Consider the following 20,409-nt stretch of genomic DNA (forward strand, 5'->3'; position numbering starts at 1 on the left):
GTGTTTCTGGAATTGATTACATCATACAGATCTTCCTTTACCAATACAACACTTTGTAGATCGTTTATAGATCCATCATCTATCATTGTAAAATAATTCGAATTACAACACTTTTCCCAGTAGATTCGATTTTTATCATACTGCTCGAAGGCATGATGATATTGCGCATGCTGAACACTGTATCTGATCACTGAAGCGCTGAAATCCAGCGCTAAAGACAATCGGAGGACCTCAGTTACCTCCTTTCTGAGCTGAACAAAGAGGACGGCTCAGCATTTGGTTTTGTTGAAAGAGTCTTTTTTTTGAGTCTGAGGGAAAGCAGAAAACAAATAAAACCCAGTCAGTCCAGTGAAGAGATACTATTTCAGAGCGGTGTCTTTGCATGAGCAGTGAGGAGCTGAAACAGAGCTTCTGAAGGAACGGCAGCTTTCAGGTTTTGTTTTACAGGTAGATTTAAATCTTTAATACTTTTCAGTGTTGAAAAAATCTAATTTCACCATTTAGGAAGGATCAATGAAAGTCGGATAGCATTTCAATTCTAAACATGAATTCTTTTTCTTTCATTTTAGTTTAGCAAATGGTTGAAATTAAAGTTATTGTAGTTTTATTTTCATTTAAATCTTATTTTTATCGTAAATCATTGTATGGGATTAGTTTAGTTTTTTCTAAAAATGTGAGGGTGTTAAGATTTAAGCGTTGTTTTTTTTAATTTTTTTATTTATGTACGGCTTTTTAATCTTTTCGTCAACTTTTTTTCCTTTTTGACAGCACAGCTCCGTACTCATCATGAACGAGCAACTGATTCTCCTCCTGCTTTTTAGTGGTGAGTGAGTGTGATCATATTTACAATTTAGAACTTCTCATATAGATTAATGGACCCAATTTTTTTTATATTACTTTTGGCGGTAAAAACGAAGCTTGTGTGTAAAGGCGTGTGCTTGTATTTATGGATGTTCTCTAGAAAGAGAAAGAAAACAGTCTCAGATGCTTCTCCTTCTATATTTGACTACAGTATATCTATATATCTGATATGTGATCAGACCAAAGCCTCCTAAATTTTACAGAGGGAATCATTCTTGCATTGTGTCCAATGCAATGTTCATCTTTATGCTAATAATGAACAATTGGCTAAGGGTCATTTTCAGGGGCTTTAGGATCTTTGTCTTTTTTATGCCTCTAGAATTCCACCAAGATTAGTTTACAGGAGTTATGGCAACTGTTTCTGTATGAACTAAATTGCTAAAAATATAAATGGTGTTTGTTTCCTTCAAGGTGTTGTAACTACATATAGAAGCGTCCATCACAGTTATCATCTGATCATGAATCCTTTACCGTGGCCAAATGCACAGATTTACTGCAGAACCATGTACACTGACATGGCAACCATCATTACTAATGAGGATTGGATAGATTTAAACAAAGAAGCAACAAGAGTAGGATTTACAGGATATACATGGATTGGACTGTACATTGATGTCAACAGCTGGCACTGGTCTTTACTTCAGTCCCCACTGAAGAATGTCCCTTATACTAATTGGTATAATGGACAGCCTGATAATTATGGTGGGAACGAAGCGTGTGTTCTAATTTATCTCTATGGAACCTGGGCAGATGCACAATGTACATCCCCAAGACCCATCATTTGCTATGATGGTGAGTCATTGCTGATTTACAAACATTTGAACAAAATATTTGGAATGTTTTTGAATTTTTCATTTATTTTTGGAAAGTTTGATTCTTTTTCCAGAGTGCATGCTTTCTTTCCTATCTGATATATCTCTACCTTGCTATTTTTTTACCAGCTTATTTCAGTGGAGCTGCCAGGTTTATCGGCATCAAAACTCCGATGACGTGGCCTGAAGCTCAAAGTTACTGTCAAACCTATCACACGGATTTAGCCAGCTCCCTTAACAGCGCCGATAACGACTTGCTAATGCAGATAAGGAATGCCCAGGGTGATTCCTGGATTGGATTATATAGAAAAACCTGGAGTTGGTCAGATGGGACCACTGCTTCAAACCTCCCATGGGCTCCTGGACAACCTAATCCTAATTTAATAAATGCGAACTGTGTATCACATAACAACAAAGTGTTTAATAATTATTACTGCAGTCAGCCAGCTTATTTCCACTGCCACACCAGTAAGTTTAAATTAATTTGTCTTTGATACTAATAATAATTCAATCATAATACAGTATCTACAAAGTTGTAAAAAATAAATGGGAAATCGTATGTGTGTTCAACCACAGTTAGACCGGCGAGGGAACAGCAGATGATCAAACTGAAGGTGAAGTCTGATGGGAGTGGTCTCGATCCTGCCCTGCAGTCGGCTATTTTAGAGAAGGTGATTAGTATTTCCCAAAATATGATACATTTTTCCTCCTTCTCACCTTTTTTATCAAAACATATTCCTTTTCTGTTACAAATAATCCATTCAGTTCTGATTCTATGCTTTAGATTAAGCTGAAACTGGAAGAAAAGGGCATGCTGGGGAACACCACAGTGACCTGGAAGGTGCAGCCGGACGGAGAAGTCTTTCACAAAAAATACAAGGGTCACCTTTAACCTCTTCTTTTCCAAGAAGTCCGTAATAACAGTCTAATATTTTCTTTTTTATTAGTAAAAAAATATTATTGTAGTTTGTCCACTAACACCAATGACCAGATGGCTGCACAGTGGTTCTGCTTGGAACATGTTGATCAGTAATGTATCAGTCATTTCAAGGTTCCGCAATTGAGAATGTGGTGAGAATAAATTGAGAATGTTGTGAGATTTAGCAGCCCTGTGCTTGATATATGTTGTATAAATGCTTACCTACTGTACAAATTGCTAAAAATTTTTTTTTTTTACCTGAACTGCTTATTTAACCGTCAAAATTAAAGCTGTACTTCAGTAGGGGGCATCAGATCCAAACATTTTTTAAATATATTTAAACTTGGATTTATGTTTTTTACTGCAGTGACTCACCGCAACACAAAGATACGCGGAGGATGCAGAGTGCATGTCATTATGAACAGTCAAAATAATAACTATAACTTCTTTTTTTTTATGATTTTTGTATATGCATTCTTTAAGACTATACATAATAAAGCGAATTAATTTTTTTAATTCAAGAACTATTGTGACTTCTGTAGCCATGATCGTATTAATCTTAATACTGTTATTCATCCAGACCCATGCATCTTCATCACACACGTCACTACCAGTCCACCTTCCTCACATCAGCAGCAAACAAAGCAAAGACTTCTAAATTATTTAAAATACCTTTTTGATCCCTTTGAGAAAATGTTTCATTTCTACCCAGAATACAAACTGCAGTATTTTTTTCATATTGCAGTAAAACAGTCAGTGACACAAACAGAAGTGCTGAAATGGAGGTGCTGGAGAGCCAAAACAAACAGCTTTATTGCATGTTGAGTTTAAAATATACGTTCTGTGGAGCTACATGCAAAGAAAATCCTTTTTCAACAATGATCTTAGCCACCATGAAAGATCCTCTTACATGTTTAAGTGTTTTGTAAGCAGGTGATTAGGTTTAAACCTGAATGCAAATGAGGTTTGCATGTGATTAACTTTGACACACAAGTTCTCAAAGGTCAGAATGTTTATTTGTTGTATTCTCTGTCAATTCAATCTCATCATTGAGTAGTAACTGGACTGATTATTTGGTATAAACCCTTCAATCACCTGACTTAATGTACAGTTTTTGTTCTAAACTTAAGGTTTAATGCAGTATATAATACGATCCTCTCTGTGACATTTAGACCTGTGATCTCGGGTGACATTTCTTTTCCTATTTAATTCAATTCATTTTTATTTGTATAGCGCTTTTAATAACAGACAGTCTCAAAGCAGCTCTAGACAAATTACCAGAAGAGAAAACAGGGATTTCTTTCGTTTATTTTAATAGTGGTAGAGTCCAATTCGAAGGCTTGGTTTATATGGAAATCCCACACTGGAGAACCGAGATCTGGATCTTCGTTTGACAAGAAAATGTATTCAAATAGTCCCAGTGCGAGTGTAAAAAGATCCTAGGAATAATGTGTGTAAGAATCTAGACCTGACCTGCGTCTGACATCATGGAGTTTTTTCTTTCTAAATACTCTGTAGACAAATAATTGCAGAAAGTAAGTTTTGCATTTGCATCATTAACATATTTATCAATTCATCGGTATATAAAACAAAAAATGTAGAATTAATTAAACAGTCATGATTAGGCTTTCCGATGATTCCTTGGTTATATAGTGAAATATCGAAAAATTTAAAAAACTATAATAAATGTTTTACTGTTTCAAATTACAATCATTCTTTTTTTTTATTACCATTTCTGTAACTATTAATCAGTTTCATTAATATAAACATCTAACACCACTCCAGCCTGCTTTATTTATACTATAATATAAACATTTTCTAGTGATAAAAAGTGATTCAGGGTTTTCATTTCTATTTACTTCTGAATATGTGGATTTGTTCTACATGCCACATGAAAAAAAGCTATTCATAATTTCTCATTTCTATTTATTCATTTCTAATGATGTCTAATTTGGAAAGTTTGAACTTCCTCAATTCCTCCTAAACATGGATCCGTTCCTAACATCTTCAGAGGGAGGAGATTGTAAGAGAGGACAGCGTCAGAGCTCCGCCCCTATGAGGCTCCAAATCCCAGCAGACACCTCTGCCGTCTGCCTCCAAATATGGCTGCTATAGTCTGAGATTTCCAGAAAACTTAGTTTAGCTGTGTTTGATTACACACACACACACACACACACACACACACACACACACACACACACACACACACTGTTTAAAAGAGACAAATTCAACATCAATTAAACACTTATTGAGAACGGGAGAGAGAGAAATAGAAAGAAAGAAAGAAAGAAAGAAAGAAAGAAAGAAAGAAAGAAAGAAAGAAAGAAAGAAAGAAAGAAAGAAAGAAAGGTAACTTAAAATTTATTTTAATTAATAAATAAATAATGAAGTAGGTATTAAGATATTTTCAGTAAATTCATTTAAACACGAGTGATCTGTTCAGTTCTGGAGTAAAGTTTATTCTCCTTCTGTAACAGAGCACAAATCATTCTTCCAACACCACACACATTTAAACACACCCACATCATTCATACTTCTGTACAAATTACAATCTATTAAAACTCTTGATTTTATCAGCCTTTTTTTAACATTCTTGTGTCTCACAGTCAGTGTTCTGTGTGATCTGGTTTTTCCGGCTGAGGTATATCGCGATCTTCGCTTGACCCATAAAATTAACCAGTTGGCACCTGAACCTGTGTTTCCTAACGTATTAAAAACCAAAAATAAAACACTGAACAGTAAAATCAACATAAAAAGACCTTAAAATGCTCCGTAAAAACACAAACAGTGACTGCAACCTGGAGCATAAAAAACCCTCAGACTTGATGTTACACAGTCAGGTGTAACATCAGGGTTTAAAACAGAAATAAAAGAGTTCACAGGGATGATGCAGTGTAAAATCCTCCACTGGAGGTCAGCAGCTCTTTTTTTCAAACGGTGGTTTGTACAGTGTCTCCACTCTGGTTTAATATCAGCATTAAAACCAAGAACATTTCTTCACTGGGGGTCCACCCTCGCACTCAGTTTATTCTTATTTAAAACCCTAACACAGGCCCTGTAGAGCAGCTTCTTAATCACTGTCCCACAGTTCATCTCCCCTGAGAGAGAGAGAGAGAGAGAGAGAGAGAGAGAGAGAGAGAGAGAGAGAGACATAATCAATGCTTTCAGTAACCATGTGATTTCACCTGTGCTCATTTACACAAACACCACATCTTTAAGAGACTCTTATCCACAATTTGAGCATGAATTAAACATTAAGACTGCGAGTGATACTCTTGACCTCTCCAGACCTTTACATTAAGCAAATCTATTCAAACCAAGGTGTGCCTAAACAAATGATTGTAACGAAATTTGATCTATGATTCAAAGCCAATGTAAAGTGGATGGGATGGGGGTGATGTGGTGAAATCTTCTGGTTGTAGTAAGGATTTTTAACATCAGGAAAGTAAGACACTGCAAAACCTAAAGTTAACAAAACCATGAACGAATTTAGATCTTTATTGCATTGTGAAACATCATATTTCCTATATTTGCGATATGAGACGATTCTCAGCAAGCATATCCTGAATGTCCTGGCCCATACCACAGATGAAGAACCGGAGGAAATTGTGTGCATACACTCATATGCATACTGTAATGCAGATATGAGCAGAACTGCTGTGCTACAAGGTTTTCCAGGATCTTGAAGATAAAAGGGAGGTTTAATCTTGGCCTATGGTTGGACATCTGACAGGGATCAAGGTCAGGTTCTTTAGTTAGGGGTGTGATAACTGCACCTTACATGATAATGTGCATAACCATTTCTAATGGGGGAATTTCTCATTTTAGACGAGGTCTGATTACTTCTGAAGTTATAACAGTTCACTAATACTAATGAGTGGTAGCTCAGGGTTACTGCTCTGAAGATCCAGGCTTCAAGCGCTGCTATTGCCAAGCTGCCACTCTTAGACCCTTTTAGCAAGGCCCTTAATTATCTGTGCTCTTTTATATCGATGAAATAAAAGTTGCAAATCCATCATATACACAAACCTGCTCGGTGTTCTGGGTACTTGTGATCTACAAAGCAAATACCAATTAGCTTAGCATATGATCCATTTCTGTGATGGAGTGCGGTGTAAAGGTCCTGATGTCCAGTTCCGTGCTCTGTACACCTTTGCTATCTTTTACGACATGTGTACACGTTAATATAATGTGGGGTTCATTTCGTTTTAGTCTCTTTAAAATACTGTTCTTTACAATAATTTCATCGAGTAGGTGTACAGTTGTGTAGCAACTCAATCAATTTCAGATTGAAATCATGCAGGCTGGACTAAGGTAAGTCAGGATTAGCATGTTCAGAATGTCTTGAGTAGATGTAGAAGTATTTGTATGACCTTGACCCCTGTCAGCTGTCCAACTATAGGCCAATACCTATACCCTCCTGCGCTTCCTTTCTGGGCATTTAAATACTACCACCAATTAAACTAAATTATATCTAATTAACTACCAGTTGGGCATTACAGCAGCAACACGCAGGGGCATTCAACCCTGTCATATTCAGAATGGAAATGAGTCTCTGCCTGATGTAAATACTCTAAATTTGTTTTACGTGCATATTTTAAACACAAGTGATTTGTGTAAAGAAATGACAAGGTGTCTAGTTGAAGTATTTAGGCAGTGAAAACTAAGACTTTAAAGAAACAGAAGCAGATTTCAGAGCTAAGGTATGTTTTGGTGTTGGGTGGCATTTAGTTTCTATAATATATTTCTTTTCGGCTTCTCCCGTTAGGGGTCGCCACAGCGGATCCTCCGCACGTTTGATTTGGCACGTTTTTTACGCTGGATGCCCTTCCTAATGCAACCCTCCCCACATTATTCGGGCTTGGGACCGGCACTAAGAGTGGCTGGGGATGGTTCCCTGACTGGGAATCAAACCCGGGTCGCAGCGGTGGGAGCGCTGCATCTTAACCACTAGACCACCAGGGGACCTGGTGGCATTTATTTTATAATTTTATAATATATTAAAGTTATACAATTACATGGCTGCAAGCTATTGGTTTAAACGTCGACATGTGCTGCAATGTGATAGATAGATATTTCAATTCATCATCATAACTATCCTGTGATTGCAACATTCCAACTTGTAGGCAACTTGTAACTGAATCCCACCAGGAGCCAACAAAAAAAGGCATGTAGGCAAACGCTGTTAAATGTATTAATAACTTATTTTAACCCCACAGTGACCTCGTGTTTATCCATGATGGAGAGACTTTTTCTCATCCTTTATCTCAATAGTAAGTGTATTTCTAAGCACACACACACACACACACACACACACACACACACACACACACACACACACACAAAACACACACAGGGCCCATATTCAGAGTTGTCATGCACACCACATTATCATTCATATCTAACTCTTATAATTGTTGAAGTATTTAAAAATATATATTTTTCCATGTGTTTTACTTCTACTTGATTTTATTTATTAGCACAATCTTCCAGTCTTATAGTGTATTTTATATATTTTATATATATTTTAACCCTTCCGTATTCTCCTTTAACCTTTTTCTGAATTTCTTTTGTGATTTTATTTGGTTTGAACTCGTTTGGAATTTGGGTTGTGGAATTTTGGGTTGTAGAAATTCTTCATTTGTGGTGAACTTCACTGTAAAGTTCTTCCAGTGCATGCTGTATGATATCAAAAATGTTTAGAATATTCTATAACAGATTATCGCCAACAGGTCTTATACTATTCGACGTATCCGTCCCACAAGAGATTTCACGCAATTATTACATGATCCTGATGAAGAAGTCGTGGCCTGATGCACAGAATTACTGCAGGATGATGTACACTGACCTGGCAATCATCATCACTAATGTCGATTTATTACAAATTAAGAAAGAGGCAGCAAGACAAAAACTGGCCACATTTGCCTGGATCGGATTGTACAATGATGCCAATAGTTGGCGCTGGTCCTTAAATGACATCCTGCTGAAGAACAGCATTTTTACGAATTGGATGCCTGAAGAGCCGAATAATTACGCTGGGAAAGAATCGTGTTGTGTAATAATGAATACAACTGGATACTGGGCTGATAAACCATGTGCAGATCTAAAGCCTTTCATATGCTACGACGGTGAGTCTCATTATCGAGATTGTGATGTGATTAGTTTTGGTCTAATTGCTGATTTTGCATCAAGGTTTTGGAGGCCTTAATCATTCCCTCCACCTTTCTTCATACAACAAAGAAATTATACTGTAACGGGGTACGATAAGGGGTTCCCAACCACCAGTTTGCAGACCAGTACTGGAATGTAGTTCATTTGGTACCGGGTTGCTCAGATTTACAGTTTACATTTTTATTTTCATTTCCATGTTATTAAATCTTTGTGGTCTGCAGAGGGTATATTGAATTTGAACTCTTTCATCCAAACTAATTTCCCACACTTGTTTCAGCTGTAGTTTATTCTATGAAAAATTTAATTAGACCATAGCCCTAAGATTCCAAGAATGTCAGCAACAAAGAAAGTTGAATTTAAAAGAAAATCAAGTCTCATGTTCAAGTTATAGGTTCACTGCAACAGGTGATTCTCAGGATCTAAGCCTGTTGGTATACAGTATGTGGTTCAGGGTGCACATTGATTTTCTCCTGATTCAGGGAAAAATAATTGTCGGGTGAAACTGGTCTTAACTTGTGCTTAAGAGGTTAGTGGTTGCTGAAGTTTAAAATAAAAAATGAAGAAGTAATAATAACAAAAATGCAAAAGATGATATACTGAAAATGTGTGGATATACAAACCCGATTCCAAAAAAGTTGGGACACTGTTCAAATTGTGTATAAAAAAGAAATGCAATAATTTACAAATATCATAAATGTATATTTTATTCACAATAGAATATAGATAACATATCAAATGTTAAAAGTGAGACGTTTTAAAAATGTCATGCCAAATATTGGCTTATTTTGGGTTTCATGAGAGCTACACATTGCAAAAAAGGCTGGGACAGGTAGCAATAAGAGGCCACAAAAGTTAAATGTACATATAAGGAACAGCTGGAGGACCAATTTGCAACTTATTAGGTCAATTGGCAACATGATTGGGTATAAAAAGAGCCTCTCAGCATGGCAGTGTCTCTCAGAAGTCAAGATGGGCAGAGGATCACCAATTTCCCCAATGCTGCAGTGAGAAATAGTGGAGTGGAGACAGGCTAAACCAACCGTCTGCTAGCTGCACAGAGTCGTCACTCAGGATCCACCAAATTGAGACTGTGTCTGTCCCCCGAGCGAAACCAAAATATAGGAATTCTCAGAAAGTCTGTTTTAGTAACCTGATTAACATAAAATTAAATAGGACTGAACACACAGCAGCACCTCTGATCTAAAGATAGGATTGCTGAATATTAGATCTCTCACGTCTAAAGCGCTTAATGTAAACGAAATTATTACCGACCAGGAGTTTAAAATAATGTGTTTGACAGAAACATGGATTAAACCAAATGAATATTTAGCATTAAATGAAGCGAGTCCTCCTGGGTATAGCTACATACACCAACCCCGTCTAAATGGCAGAGGAGGCGGAGTCACAGCTATTTATAATAATAATCTAAGCGTCACACAAAAGACTAAACACAAATGTAAAACATTTGAAGTTCTTTACACCAGCATAAAATATTCAGTGTCTGAAAGCAGGTCCAGTCAGACAATTCCACTCATTATTATTTATAGACCCCCAGGGGCCCGACTCTGATTTTCTCATAGAATTTGCAGATTTCATCACAAATTTAGTTACTTCTCTAGACAAAGCATTAATTGTTGGTGATTTTAACATTCATTTTGATCATCAGGAAGACTCCTTAAGAGCAGCTGTTGTGTCCATTCTAGATTCAGTTGGAATTAATCAGAATGTTATAGGACCCACTCATAGTGGAGACACACTCTCGATTTGTTGTTAACATTTGGATTAAAAATAAAAAACGTAGTCATAATTCCACAGTCTGAAGCTATTTCAGACCATTATCTCATCTCTTTTAAAATCTGCCTCAGTCATTGCATTACTACTTCACCACGTTATCGTGTTAAGCGTACTTTCACGTCAGCTACAGCAGCACGTTTTATTAACAATCTTCCAGAAATTACGATATTAGATAGATCTCCGTCAGACCCTGCAGAGCTCGACTGGGCCACTGAACACCTAGAATCACCATTACGTTATACTCTAGATGATGTAGCTCCCCTTAAGACCAAAATGATCAGGGAGAAAAAATTAGCACAGTGGTATAATGATCATACACGCACCTTAAAACAGACCACTCGAAAATTAGAACGTAAATGGCGTCAAACAAAATTAACAGTATTTCAAATAGCATGGAAGGAGAGCCTCCTAATTTATAGAAAATCTCTTAGTGCTGCTGATCAGCATATTTCTCCACCCTCATAGAAAATAACAAGCATAATCCTAGATTTTTATTCTGCACGGTAGCAAAATTAACAGGGAATAAAAGCACTGCACTCACATGCACACCATCATTAGGTAGTAATGATTTCATGAACTTTTTTAATAATAAAATTGAAAACATCAGGCAAAAAATCCAGACGGTAATATAAATCCAAATTATTTTACAAGTAACCCTGTAGACAGCAGTGTAATTATAACAGACAATCAATTACAAAGTTTTACTCCTATTCACGAGAATGACTTAATTACATTAATTTCCTCATCAAAATCATCAACCTGCATTCTCGATCCCTTGCCTACAAGTTTCTTTAAACAGATCATTCCAGAGGTAATTGAACCTGTTTTAAAAATAATAAACTCTTACATTAGCACTGGTTTTGTACCAAAATCCTTCAAACTGGCAGTTATCCACCCCCTAATTAAGAAACCTGACCTTGACCCATGTCAGCTGTCCAACTACAGACCAATATCAAATCTCCCCTTCATAGCCAAAATTTTAGAAAAGGTTGGAGCACAGCAGTTCTGCTCACACCTACTTATGAATAATATTTTTGAAATGTATCATTAAGGATTTCAGCCTCATCATAGCACAGAGACGGCGCTAGTTAAGGTGGTAAATGACCTGTTATTGGCCTCTGATCAGGGTTTTGTCTCCTTACTTGTTTTGCTCGACCTTAGTGCAGCTTTGACACCATTGATCACACTATACTACTTGCTAGACTTGAGAACGTTGTTGGAATAAAGGGAACGGCTCTCTCTTGGCTCAGGTCTTATTTGACTGATCGCTATCAGTTTGTTGATGTTAATGGTGAGTTCTCCACACTCTCTGAGGTAAAGTTTGGTGTTCCTCAAGGATCTGTCTTAGGCCCTCTGCTTTTCTCTTTATATATGCTGCCTCTTGGAGAAATTATTCATAAACATGGTATTAGATTCCATTGCTATGCTGATGATACACAGCTGTATATTTCAGCAAAGCCAGATGAGAGAGATCAGCTTAACAATGTTGAAAAATGTGTAAAGGACATTAGACAGTGGATGCTCGATAACTTTCTTCTGCTAAACTCAGATAAGACGGAAGTACTTTTACTAGGACCACATGCAGCTAGAAGCAAACTTTCCGATTACCTAACATCTCTGGATGGTGTTTCTGTTTCAGCGTGTACGGCTGTCAAAGACCTTGGTGTGATTATTGACTCGAGTTTTTCCTTTAATGCTCACGTGAATAATATCACCAGGATCTCCTTCTTTCACCTTAGAAATATTGCTAAAATTAGAAATATGATGTCGTTACAGGATGCAGAAAAACTAGTTCATGCTTTTGTTACTTCTAGATTAGACTACTGTAACGCTTTACTGTCTGGGTGTGCGAGTAGGTGCATAAATAAGCTTCAGTTAGTTCAGAATGCAGCAGCAAGAGTCCTCACTAGATCTAGGAAATATGACCACATCACCCCTGTATTAATCAGTCTACACTGCTCCCAATCAAATCTCGCATTGATTATAAAATTCTACTACTGACATATAAAGCACTTAATGGTCTCGCACCACCGTATCTGAGTGAACTTCTGTACCAGTATGATCCTCCACGCCTACTTAGATCAAAAGGTGCAGGCTATCTGTTGGTTCCTCCAATAATGAAGACTATAGCGGGGGGCAGATCTTTCTCTTATAAAGCCCCACAGTTATGGAACAGCCTTCCAACCAGTGTTCTGGACTCTGTTCTGGAGGGATCATGGATATGGAGTGTTTGGTGAACTGGGATATTTGTATGCTGTCGTCCCCTCACTTTCACACATTCACTCAGGTTTGTTGATGGTGGTGTGGTGGGCCGTCTCTTATCCCAGAGATCCCTTATGTCTGTGTTGCCTTCTGGTTCTCCCTTTTAGTTATGCTGCCATAGCGAGTCTTGCCGGAGTCCAAACTGCACAGTGACTTTAACTCTCATGCAACAATAGGTACACTTAATAATCCATATCCTTCTCTTCCTGTCACCCTCTTCTCTCTCTCTCTCTCTCTCTCTCTCTCTCTCTCTCTCTCTCTCTCTCTTTCTCTCTCTCTCTCTCTCTCGGTCGAGTTAAACATGCTCCTGAGGCTCCAGTGACCACTGTTCCTGCCCCTCTCCCCCCCGTGGATCTTCCCACTTCATCCAGGCCTGCCTGGATTGGACTGTAGTTGATGTCAACAGTCTCCTACACTGACTCAGAAATACACTTCGCTTCTGATCATCATCACTGAACCCCGCAACATTGTATACCCGCCACAAATGGACATTCGGTGTAACCCAGATGAGGATGGGTTCCCTCTTGAGTCTGGTTCCTCTCAAGGTTTCTTCCTTATGCCATCTCGGGGAGTTTTTCCTTGCCACAGTCGCCAGTCGCCACCGGCTTGCTCATCAGGGACAAACTTACTCATAAAGAACATATTCATTTTTAATCACCGAATTATCTGTGTAAAGCTGCTTTGAGACAATGTTCATTGTTAAAAGCGCTATACAAATAAAAATGAATTGAATTGAATTGGAGTAAAATCAGAAAGGAGTTTCTCAAAGAAACATTGCAAAGAGTTATATATATAATATATGAAATATATTATATAAGAGTTGTATATATAATATATGAAATATATATAAAAATAACATTATATATATATATATATATATATATATATATATATATATATATATATATATATATATATATATATATATATATATATTGAATAACTGTAGTATCAGACTGCAACATAATACATTTAAAAAAGTAAAGAAAAAAAAATATTTTTTTTTTATTCCCAGATAATCTCAGTGATGCTGACAGGTTTATCGGTGTTGCTAGTCCTCTCCTAAACTGGGCTGGAGCTCAGACTTACTGCCGAACACATCACACAGACCTCGCCAGCTCTCTTAACAGCTCAGATAATGACTTCATAACACAGGTGATGACTATCCAGGGGGATTCCTGGTTTGGGCTGTCCAGAGAGACATGGAAGTGGGTAAACAACACCAAGACCTCAAAACTCCCATGGTATACTGCACAACCCAATAATATTTATGGCTCAGATAACTGTGGAGCACTCTATAAAGGGCTGTACGTTGATGAACCGTGCACTGCTCAGTACTATTTCTTCTGTTACACCAGTAAGTAACAGTAAATACCTGTTATTTAAATGAACTAAAGAACAACCACATAAGAAAAAGTCCAAGTAAAAGAAAATGGAAAAGAACAATTTATGTGTGTTTATTCTGTAGATTCCCCCGTGACAAAACAGATAGTGAGGCTGCAGGTGAAGTCTGATGGAAGTGTGTTTGATCCTGCTGTGCAGTCGTCCATTTCAGAGCAGGTGAGTCCCTGAAATTTGGTGAGTTTCAACTTTCTTACTGCTCACCTGCACACATTTTTGTTATTCTCAAGAATGCTGCTCTAATATCATTTTTCTTGTATGTTTTAATGATTAAATCCTGAATCTGATCTTCAGATGAAAAAGAAACTGGAGGAACATGTCATGTTCAAGAACATCACACTGTCCTGGAAGTTGCAACCAGATGGGAATATCTTCTATAAGAAAAAAAAGCATGGCCTGTAATGCCTAAATGTTAAACATGTACAATGAACATAGTTTACTGTTACTTATTGTTGTAGTAAATCATTTATGTAGTAAATCATTTATATTTAATTTATGAAAATGATGATGCAACTTAACAACCCGTGTGTATTTGAACATTTTAAATATTATATACTTTCCACTATTATGCAATTTCAAATTTTTTTCAAACTTTCAAACTACAGATCCCATAATGCAGCACTTCAGCTGCCTTACCGGACACTAGACTACCTGAGAACATTCCAGTGTCAATCAAGTCGAGCTTCTGTCGATGTATTTAACCCTATTGTAACGTTATTGTGAAACAGCGCCTCACAGTGGCCAAGAGAAACGTGGAGTCTGAAAAGAGAGCCTTTCAAAACCGATGGGTTTCTGATTAGATGTTTACTGACACTGGCGGTAAACCTGTGTGTCATTATTATCGAAACAATTGTGGCTGTAATTAAGGAATTGAATCTGTGATGGAACTACGAGACAAAACATCAGGAGAAGCTGAAAAACCTGAATGCAGAGCAGAAGATCCAGAAAGTAGAAGAGTTAAAGAAGAATCTGACATTTCAGCAGATGTTTTTTCACCAGAGCAAAATCCCAAAGTGAAGCTGGTGTAAAAACAGAGGAGAAATCAGAGTCTCATCAGCAGGTTATTCACTGAGGGAGAGTTTCTGAAGAGCTGCATGATGAAGCTGTGAGACGTCTGGTGTTTGACTGGAGATATTTTTACGGAGAGCAAAATATTTGAAGTTATTTAAAGTTTAAGTTGATTTATTCTGGAATAATATTCCTGTCTGTTTATTTTTCTTATTCATGTTAAAATAAACATTTCGTTTTAGTGTGTTTAATAAATGTTTGTCCTGTTCGGCCCACGACCTCAAGTGTGCTTTGAGTTTTGGCCCCCGGTTCGATTCGATTCATTCACAAATAATTAAACATCACAAGATGCCTAATTTGAAGGATTCAAATTTACAGAACAAAATACCCTCAATTCATTACATAAACAATATTTCTCCAACATAACGGATCCACATGCATTTTTAAGAACATGACTGAAAGGAAAAAGAGAATGAAATAAATTATTATTTTTTTATTTTTCCTTTAGATTCTGCTGTTAGAAAACCGGTAATGAGGCTGCAGGTGAAGTCTGATGGGAGTGTTAATTATCCTGCTGTGCAGACGTGCATTTTACAACTCAAATAAAATCAAATTTTATTTGTCACATACACACACATACAGGGTACGACATGCAGTGAAATGCTTTTTACGACGGTCCGGCATGAGGGAATAGGATGGGGAAAGAAATAAAACAAAGAAAAAGAAGGCAGATAAATAAAAAAACTATATAAAATAAAAGAATACATAAAGATATATATGAGAAAAAATATGTATATACAAATATGCTTATGGCAGTAAACAGTAAACAATTTAAGGTGTTTTTGTGATTGTGTCCGTGTGCGGTATGGTGTGGTGTAAAGTGTCTGTGTGCGGTATGGTGTGGTGTAAAGTGTCCGTGTGGGGTATGGTGTGGTGTAAAGTGTCCGTGTGCGGTATGGTGTGGTATAAAATATAAAGTGCACTGTGCTCTGCGAGTCCAGAGTTTAAAGTGTCGTAGTGCGAAAAGAGAAATATGTACAGAGAAGAAGTGTGATGATGGAGAGAGTGGACCAGTTTTTAGATCCTGGGTGTTTCCTGGTTTAAACTCCAAATGGCCTGCAGGAAGAAGCTCCTCCTCATTCTCGCTGAGTTCGCTTTTAGGGAGCAGAAGCGTTTCCCTGAACGCAACAAAGAAAAGAGTCCATTGTTGGGATGTCTGAGGTCCTTCACAATCTTCCTGGCTCTGGTCCTGCACCGCGTGCTGTAGATGTCCTGCACCGCATGCTGTAGATGTCCTGCAGGTTTGGGAGCTCGTTGTGGATGTTACGTTCAGCTGAACGCACCACCCTCTGGAGGGCTTGTCTGTCCTGCATGGTGCTGTTACTGAACCAAAATGTGATGCTACCCGTCAGAACGCTCCCAATGGTGCAGGTGGAGAAAGTCTTTATCACCTGAGAGGGTAGTTTAAAGACCCTTAAGCGTCTCAGATGGTACAGACGCTGCCGGGCTTCTTCACCAGGGTGTTGGTGTGACAGAACAAAGACAGGTACTGGAAACTGTCCACTCTCTCTACTGGTCCCGTTGATGTTTAGCGGTTGGTATGACTGCTCCTGCTTCGTGCTGAAGTCCACTATCAACTCCTTAGTCTTGCTGACGTTCAGGAGAAAGTTGTTACTCCTTGTTATCCTGTAGGTAGGCTGTCTTGTCGTTGTTGGAGATCAGGCCCACCACAACAGTGTTGTCAGCAAACTTGATGATGGTGGTGGAGTTGAGAGTGGCCACACAATCGTATGTGTACAGTGAGTACAGCAGGTATTCTGAAATATAAGTTACTTAACCTGTTAGCCTTCGACACTGATTTTGGGACTCACAGCTGAAATGGGCTACATAACTTTAAATGTTAACAGTTCCTGATAAAAGTGGGCTTCATACACAATGTAAATATCTCTAAAAAGAAGACACTTCGAGCTTTACTGTCCATTATTCACTGTTGATATTGTTAGAAAAAAAAAAAAGTTATAGATGATTAAGTACTGTTAAGTATTTTCTATCGCAGGTTCATCCAGGGATACAGCCGGATCACCGGCCCTCTCACCTCACTCCTCAGGGGAAAGGCCCGAACCCTGAGATGGAACCATGAGGCCCGGGAGGCCTTCCAGGAGCTTCGCCGCCGTTTCTGCAGCGCCCCGGTTCTACGTCACCCCGACCCCCGGAGGCCGTTTGTGGTCGAAGTGGATGCCTCGTCCACCGGAGTGGGGGCTACCCTCTCTCAGCTGTCAGGCACACCTTCTCAGCTCCACCCGTGTGCCTACTACTCTCACAAGCTCTCCGCCGCAGAACTACGACATCGGCAACTGCAAACTCTTGGCAATCAGGCTGGCACTGGAGGAGTGGAGACACTGGCTGGAGGGAGCCGAACACCCATTCACGCTGATCACCGACCACAAGAACCTCCAGTACCTCCGGGAGGCTCGGAGGCTCAATCCCCGACAGGCACGATTGGGCGCACTTCTTTACCCGGTTTCGGTTCCATATTACCTACCGGGAGAACCTGAGCCCATTCTCCCTCCGACACTCATCCTCGACGCGACGGAGATCGACGCGGAGATCCGCAATGCTGCCCGCCGCGAAACCACCCCGGCAGGGTGCCCTGAGGGACTTACCTATGTCCCTACCTCCTGCAGGCCCAGACTCATCCGGTCGGTCCACGAAGGGTCTGGCTCCGGCCACCCAGGAGAGAAGCGAACAGATGGTCAGGGCTCGATACTGGTGGCCTGAGATGACAGAGGAGATCAAGAGGTTCGTACAGGGATGTTCCACCTGTGCGATGTCGAAGGTACCCCGTCATCTGCCCGTAGCCAAGTTGATGCCACTCCCCGTTCCTCAGCATCCCTGGTCTCACCTGGGGATCGACTTCGTGACGGATCTGCCCCGGTCTGAGGGTCACAAGTGTGTCTTGGTGGTGGTGGATCGCTTCTCGAAGGCCTGCCGGTTCATCCCCCTGAAGGGCTTGCCCACCGCCCTTAAAACAGCTGAGGCCCTATTTCACCACGTCTTCCGGAACTTCGGATCATCTCAGACAGGGGTCTCGGTGCACCTAACCTCGGGGTATCACCCGCAGTCAAATGGCCAAGCGGAACGGAAGATTCAGGAGCTCAGCCACTACCTGAGAACCTACTGTAGCCAGGACCAAGAGAAGTGGTGTAGGTTCCTGCCGTGGGCAGAATAAGCCCAGAACTCGCTCCTTTTCAGTGCATATTAGGTTTCCAGCCACCCCTGTTCCTCTGGTCGGACGAGCCGTGTGACGTGCCTGCCGTGGACTTCTGGTTTCGAGAGAGCAGCCGGGTTTGGGAGTCCGCACACACCCAGCTGCGCCGAGCCATCCGCAACACCTGCCGGCATGCGGATGCCCGGCGGCTCGACGACCACCAGGTGTGGTTGTCCACCGGGGACCTGCGGTTGAAACTGCCCTGCCGTAAGATGAACCCCCGGTTCGTAGGGCCCTTCAAGGTCTTGGAACGGGTCAATGACGTGACCTAATAGCTGGACCTGCCACAGAGGTACCGCAAACACCCCACATTTCATGTGTTGCTACTGAAGCCCTGTGTCTCTCCTGTCTCTCGCCCTTCAGGTGGCCCCCCGGCGCCCGTTCAGCCTGAGGTCGTGGACCAGCCCGGGGTCTACGTGGTGAGAGAGGTGCTGGATTCCAGGCGGCGTGGGGGTCGCCTCGAGTACCTGGTGGACAGGGAGGGGTTCGGTCTGGAGGAGCGGTCTTGGGTGGCGCGACAGAATGTGCTGGACCCGGCGCTGCAGGCGGAGTTCCATGCTTCGCACCCGCGCCGCCCGGCGCCTCGGCCGAGGGGTCGTCCTCATCGCCGGGTTAGGACGTCCGGTGCTGTCCCTGGGGGAGGGGGTGGTGTCAGGGAGCTCCCTGCTTCCTCGCCTGTGCGCACCCCGCCCGTCCGGAGCTCATCACCGGCTTACTGAGGCGGCACACCTGGGTCTCATTAACCGCCTGCCTACTTAAACCCCTCACTCACAGCTCACAAGCGTCCGTTATTGTTACCTGTTGTACCAAATGAGTGTGTTCTTTACGTGTTTGTTTTTCATTAAACACCGTTGTTTTTCATTTGGCTCTCACGTCGTTTGCTCGCGCTTGACAACATGAAATCAGTCCTGGAGCAATCCAGAAAAGTACTGGGTTGAAAGCCACATGTCTCATTAGTTTATATTTTAAATTTTATGAAGATTTTTATAACAAATGAGATTCCTACAAACATTTATCTGAGACTGTGTCTGATCCTTTTCTCCCTCCCCCTGTTCGAGAGACACCTGCTAAACTCAGGTGATCATTTATACTCTATTCATACAGTCTGCATATTAATGACCTGCTGACCATTAAAGGCTTTTGTTCTACATGTTTGGGGATATTGATATTGATTTGGCATTCATATTGATGCCAGACAAGCTATTGTTCTACAGTCATGTCCATTCATATTGATGTCTGGCCATTCCAATCTCAACAATACACACACACACACACACACACACACACACACACACACACACACACACACACACAAACTTACTTTTCAAGCATTTCTCTTATAAAAACAAACAGGCAATAAAACCAATTAAATCGTATAACGCTATAAGGGGAGATTTATTGTAACTTACAGATGTAGATCTTAATGTCTCTGTTGTTGCTCCGCCCCAAAATTATTTTCCACATCGCTGCTTTTTGTGCAAATCTCAGATAAAACAACTTATTTGATTGTCCATTTTTTTTCATTGTTTTCTTTTTTTTTGTAAACAAAGTCTAGTTAGCACGAGCTATAAACAGCTATTTATGTTGACCTGAGAGCTGCATCACTTCCTGGTTAATCACTGTTCACTGGACCCTTATCTTTCCTAATAAACCGGGATTAGCAGCAGTGGATGTGTTTGTGACTCGTTATTACAATAATAATGTACGTAGTGCGGTTTTTTTATGCATGTTGTTGTTGTGTACTGCTCACACAAATTCAGCAAATACATTCGTTATACGTTTCCATTGAAAAAGTGATTTGAAATTGCTTCTTGAGACTTAGAGCTTTAGAATGATGTATAGTTAGTCATGGTTACTCTTCTCCCTATTTATTTAATCTATTGCTAAACATTAACACCTGGGAACAATTGGCT

General features: G+C 39.9%; 2 protein-coding genes across 2 annotated transcripts; both read left to right on the forward strand.

Moving 5' to 3' along the window:
* The first annotated feature begins 781 nt into the window (after positions 1 to 781).
* Positions 782 to 2,640, forward strand: LOC310721527 (putative C-type lectin domain family 20 member A). The gene is made up of 5 exons (XM_083533265.1): positions 782 to 823; positions 1,273 to 1,653; positions 1,803 to 2,141; positions 2,250 to 2,344; positions 2,458 to 2,640. Exons 1-5 carry the CDS (start codon positions 787 to 789, stop codon positions 2,563 to 2,565), a joined length of 960 nt encoding a protein of 319 aa, XP_083389391.1. The 5' UTR covers positions 782 to 786; the 3' UTR covers positions 2,566 to 2,640.
* A 4,601-nt stretch (positions 2,641 to 7,241) lies between these two features.
* LOC310721013 (putative C-type lectin domain family 20 member A) lies at positions 7,242 to 14,785 on the forward strand. Its single transcript, XM_083532210.1, has 6 exons — positions 7,242 to 7,295; positions 7,812 to 7,865; positions 8,325 to 8,720; positions 13,835 to 14,176; positions 14,288 to 14,379; positions 14,515 to 14,785. The coding sequence occupies exons 2-6, from the start codon at positions 7,829 to 7,831 to the stop codon at positions 14,620 to 14,622; spliced, it is 975 nt and encodes a 324-aa protein (XP_083388336.1). The 5' UTR covers positions 7,242 to 7,295; positions 7,812 to 7,828; the 3' UTR covers positions 14,623 to 14,785.
* The last annotated feature ends 5,624 nt before the right edge of the window (positions 14,786 to 20,409 follow it).

Source organism: Silurus aristotelis (assembly GCF_946808225.1).
Source record: "Silurus aristotelis genome assembly, chromosome: 27".
Lineage (NCBI taxonomy): Eukaryota > Metazoa > Chordata > Actinopteri > Siluriformes > Siluridae > Silurus > Silurus aristotelis.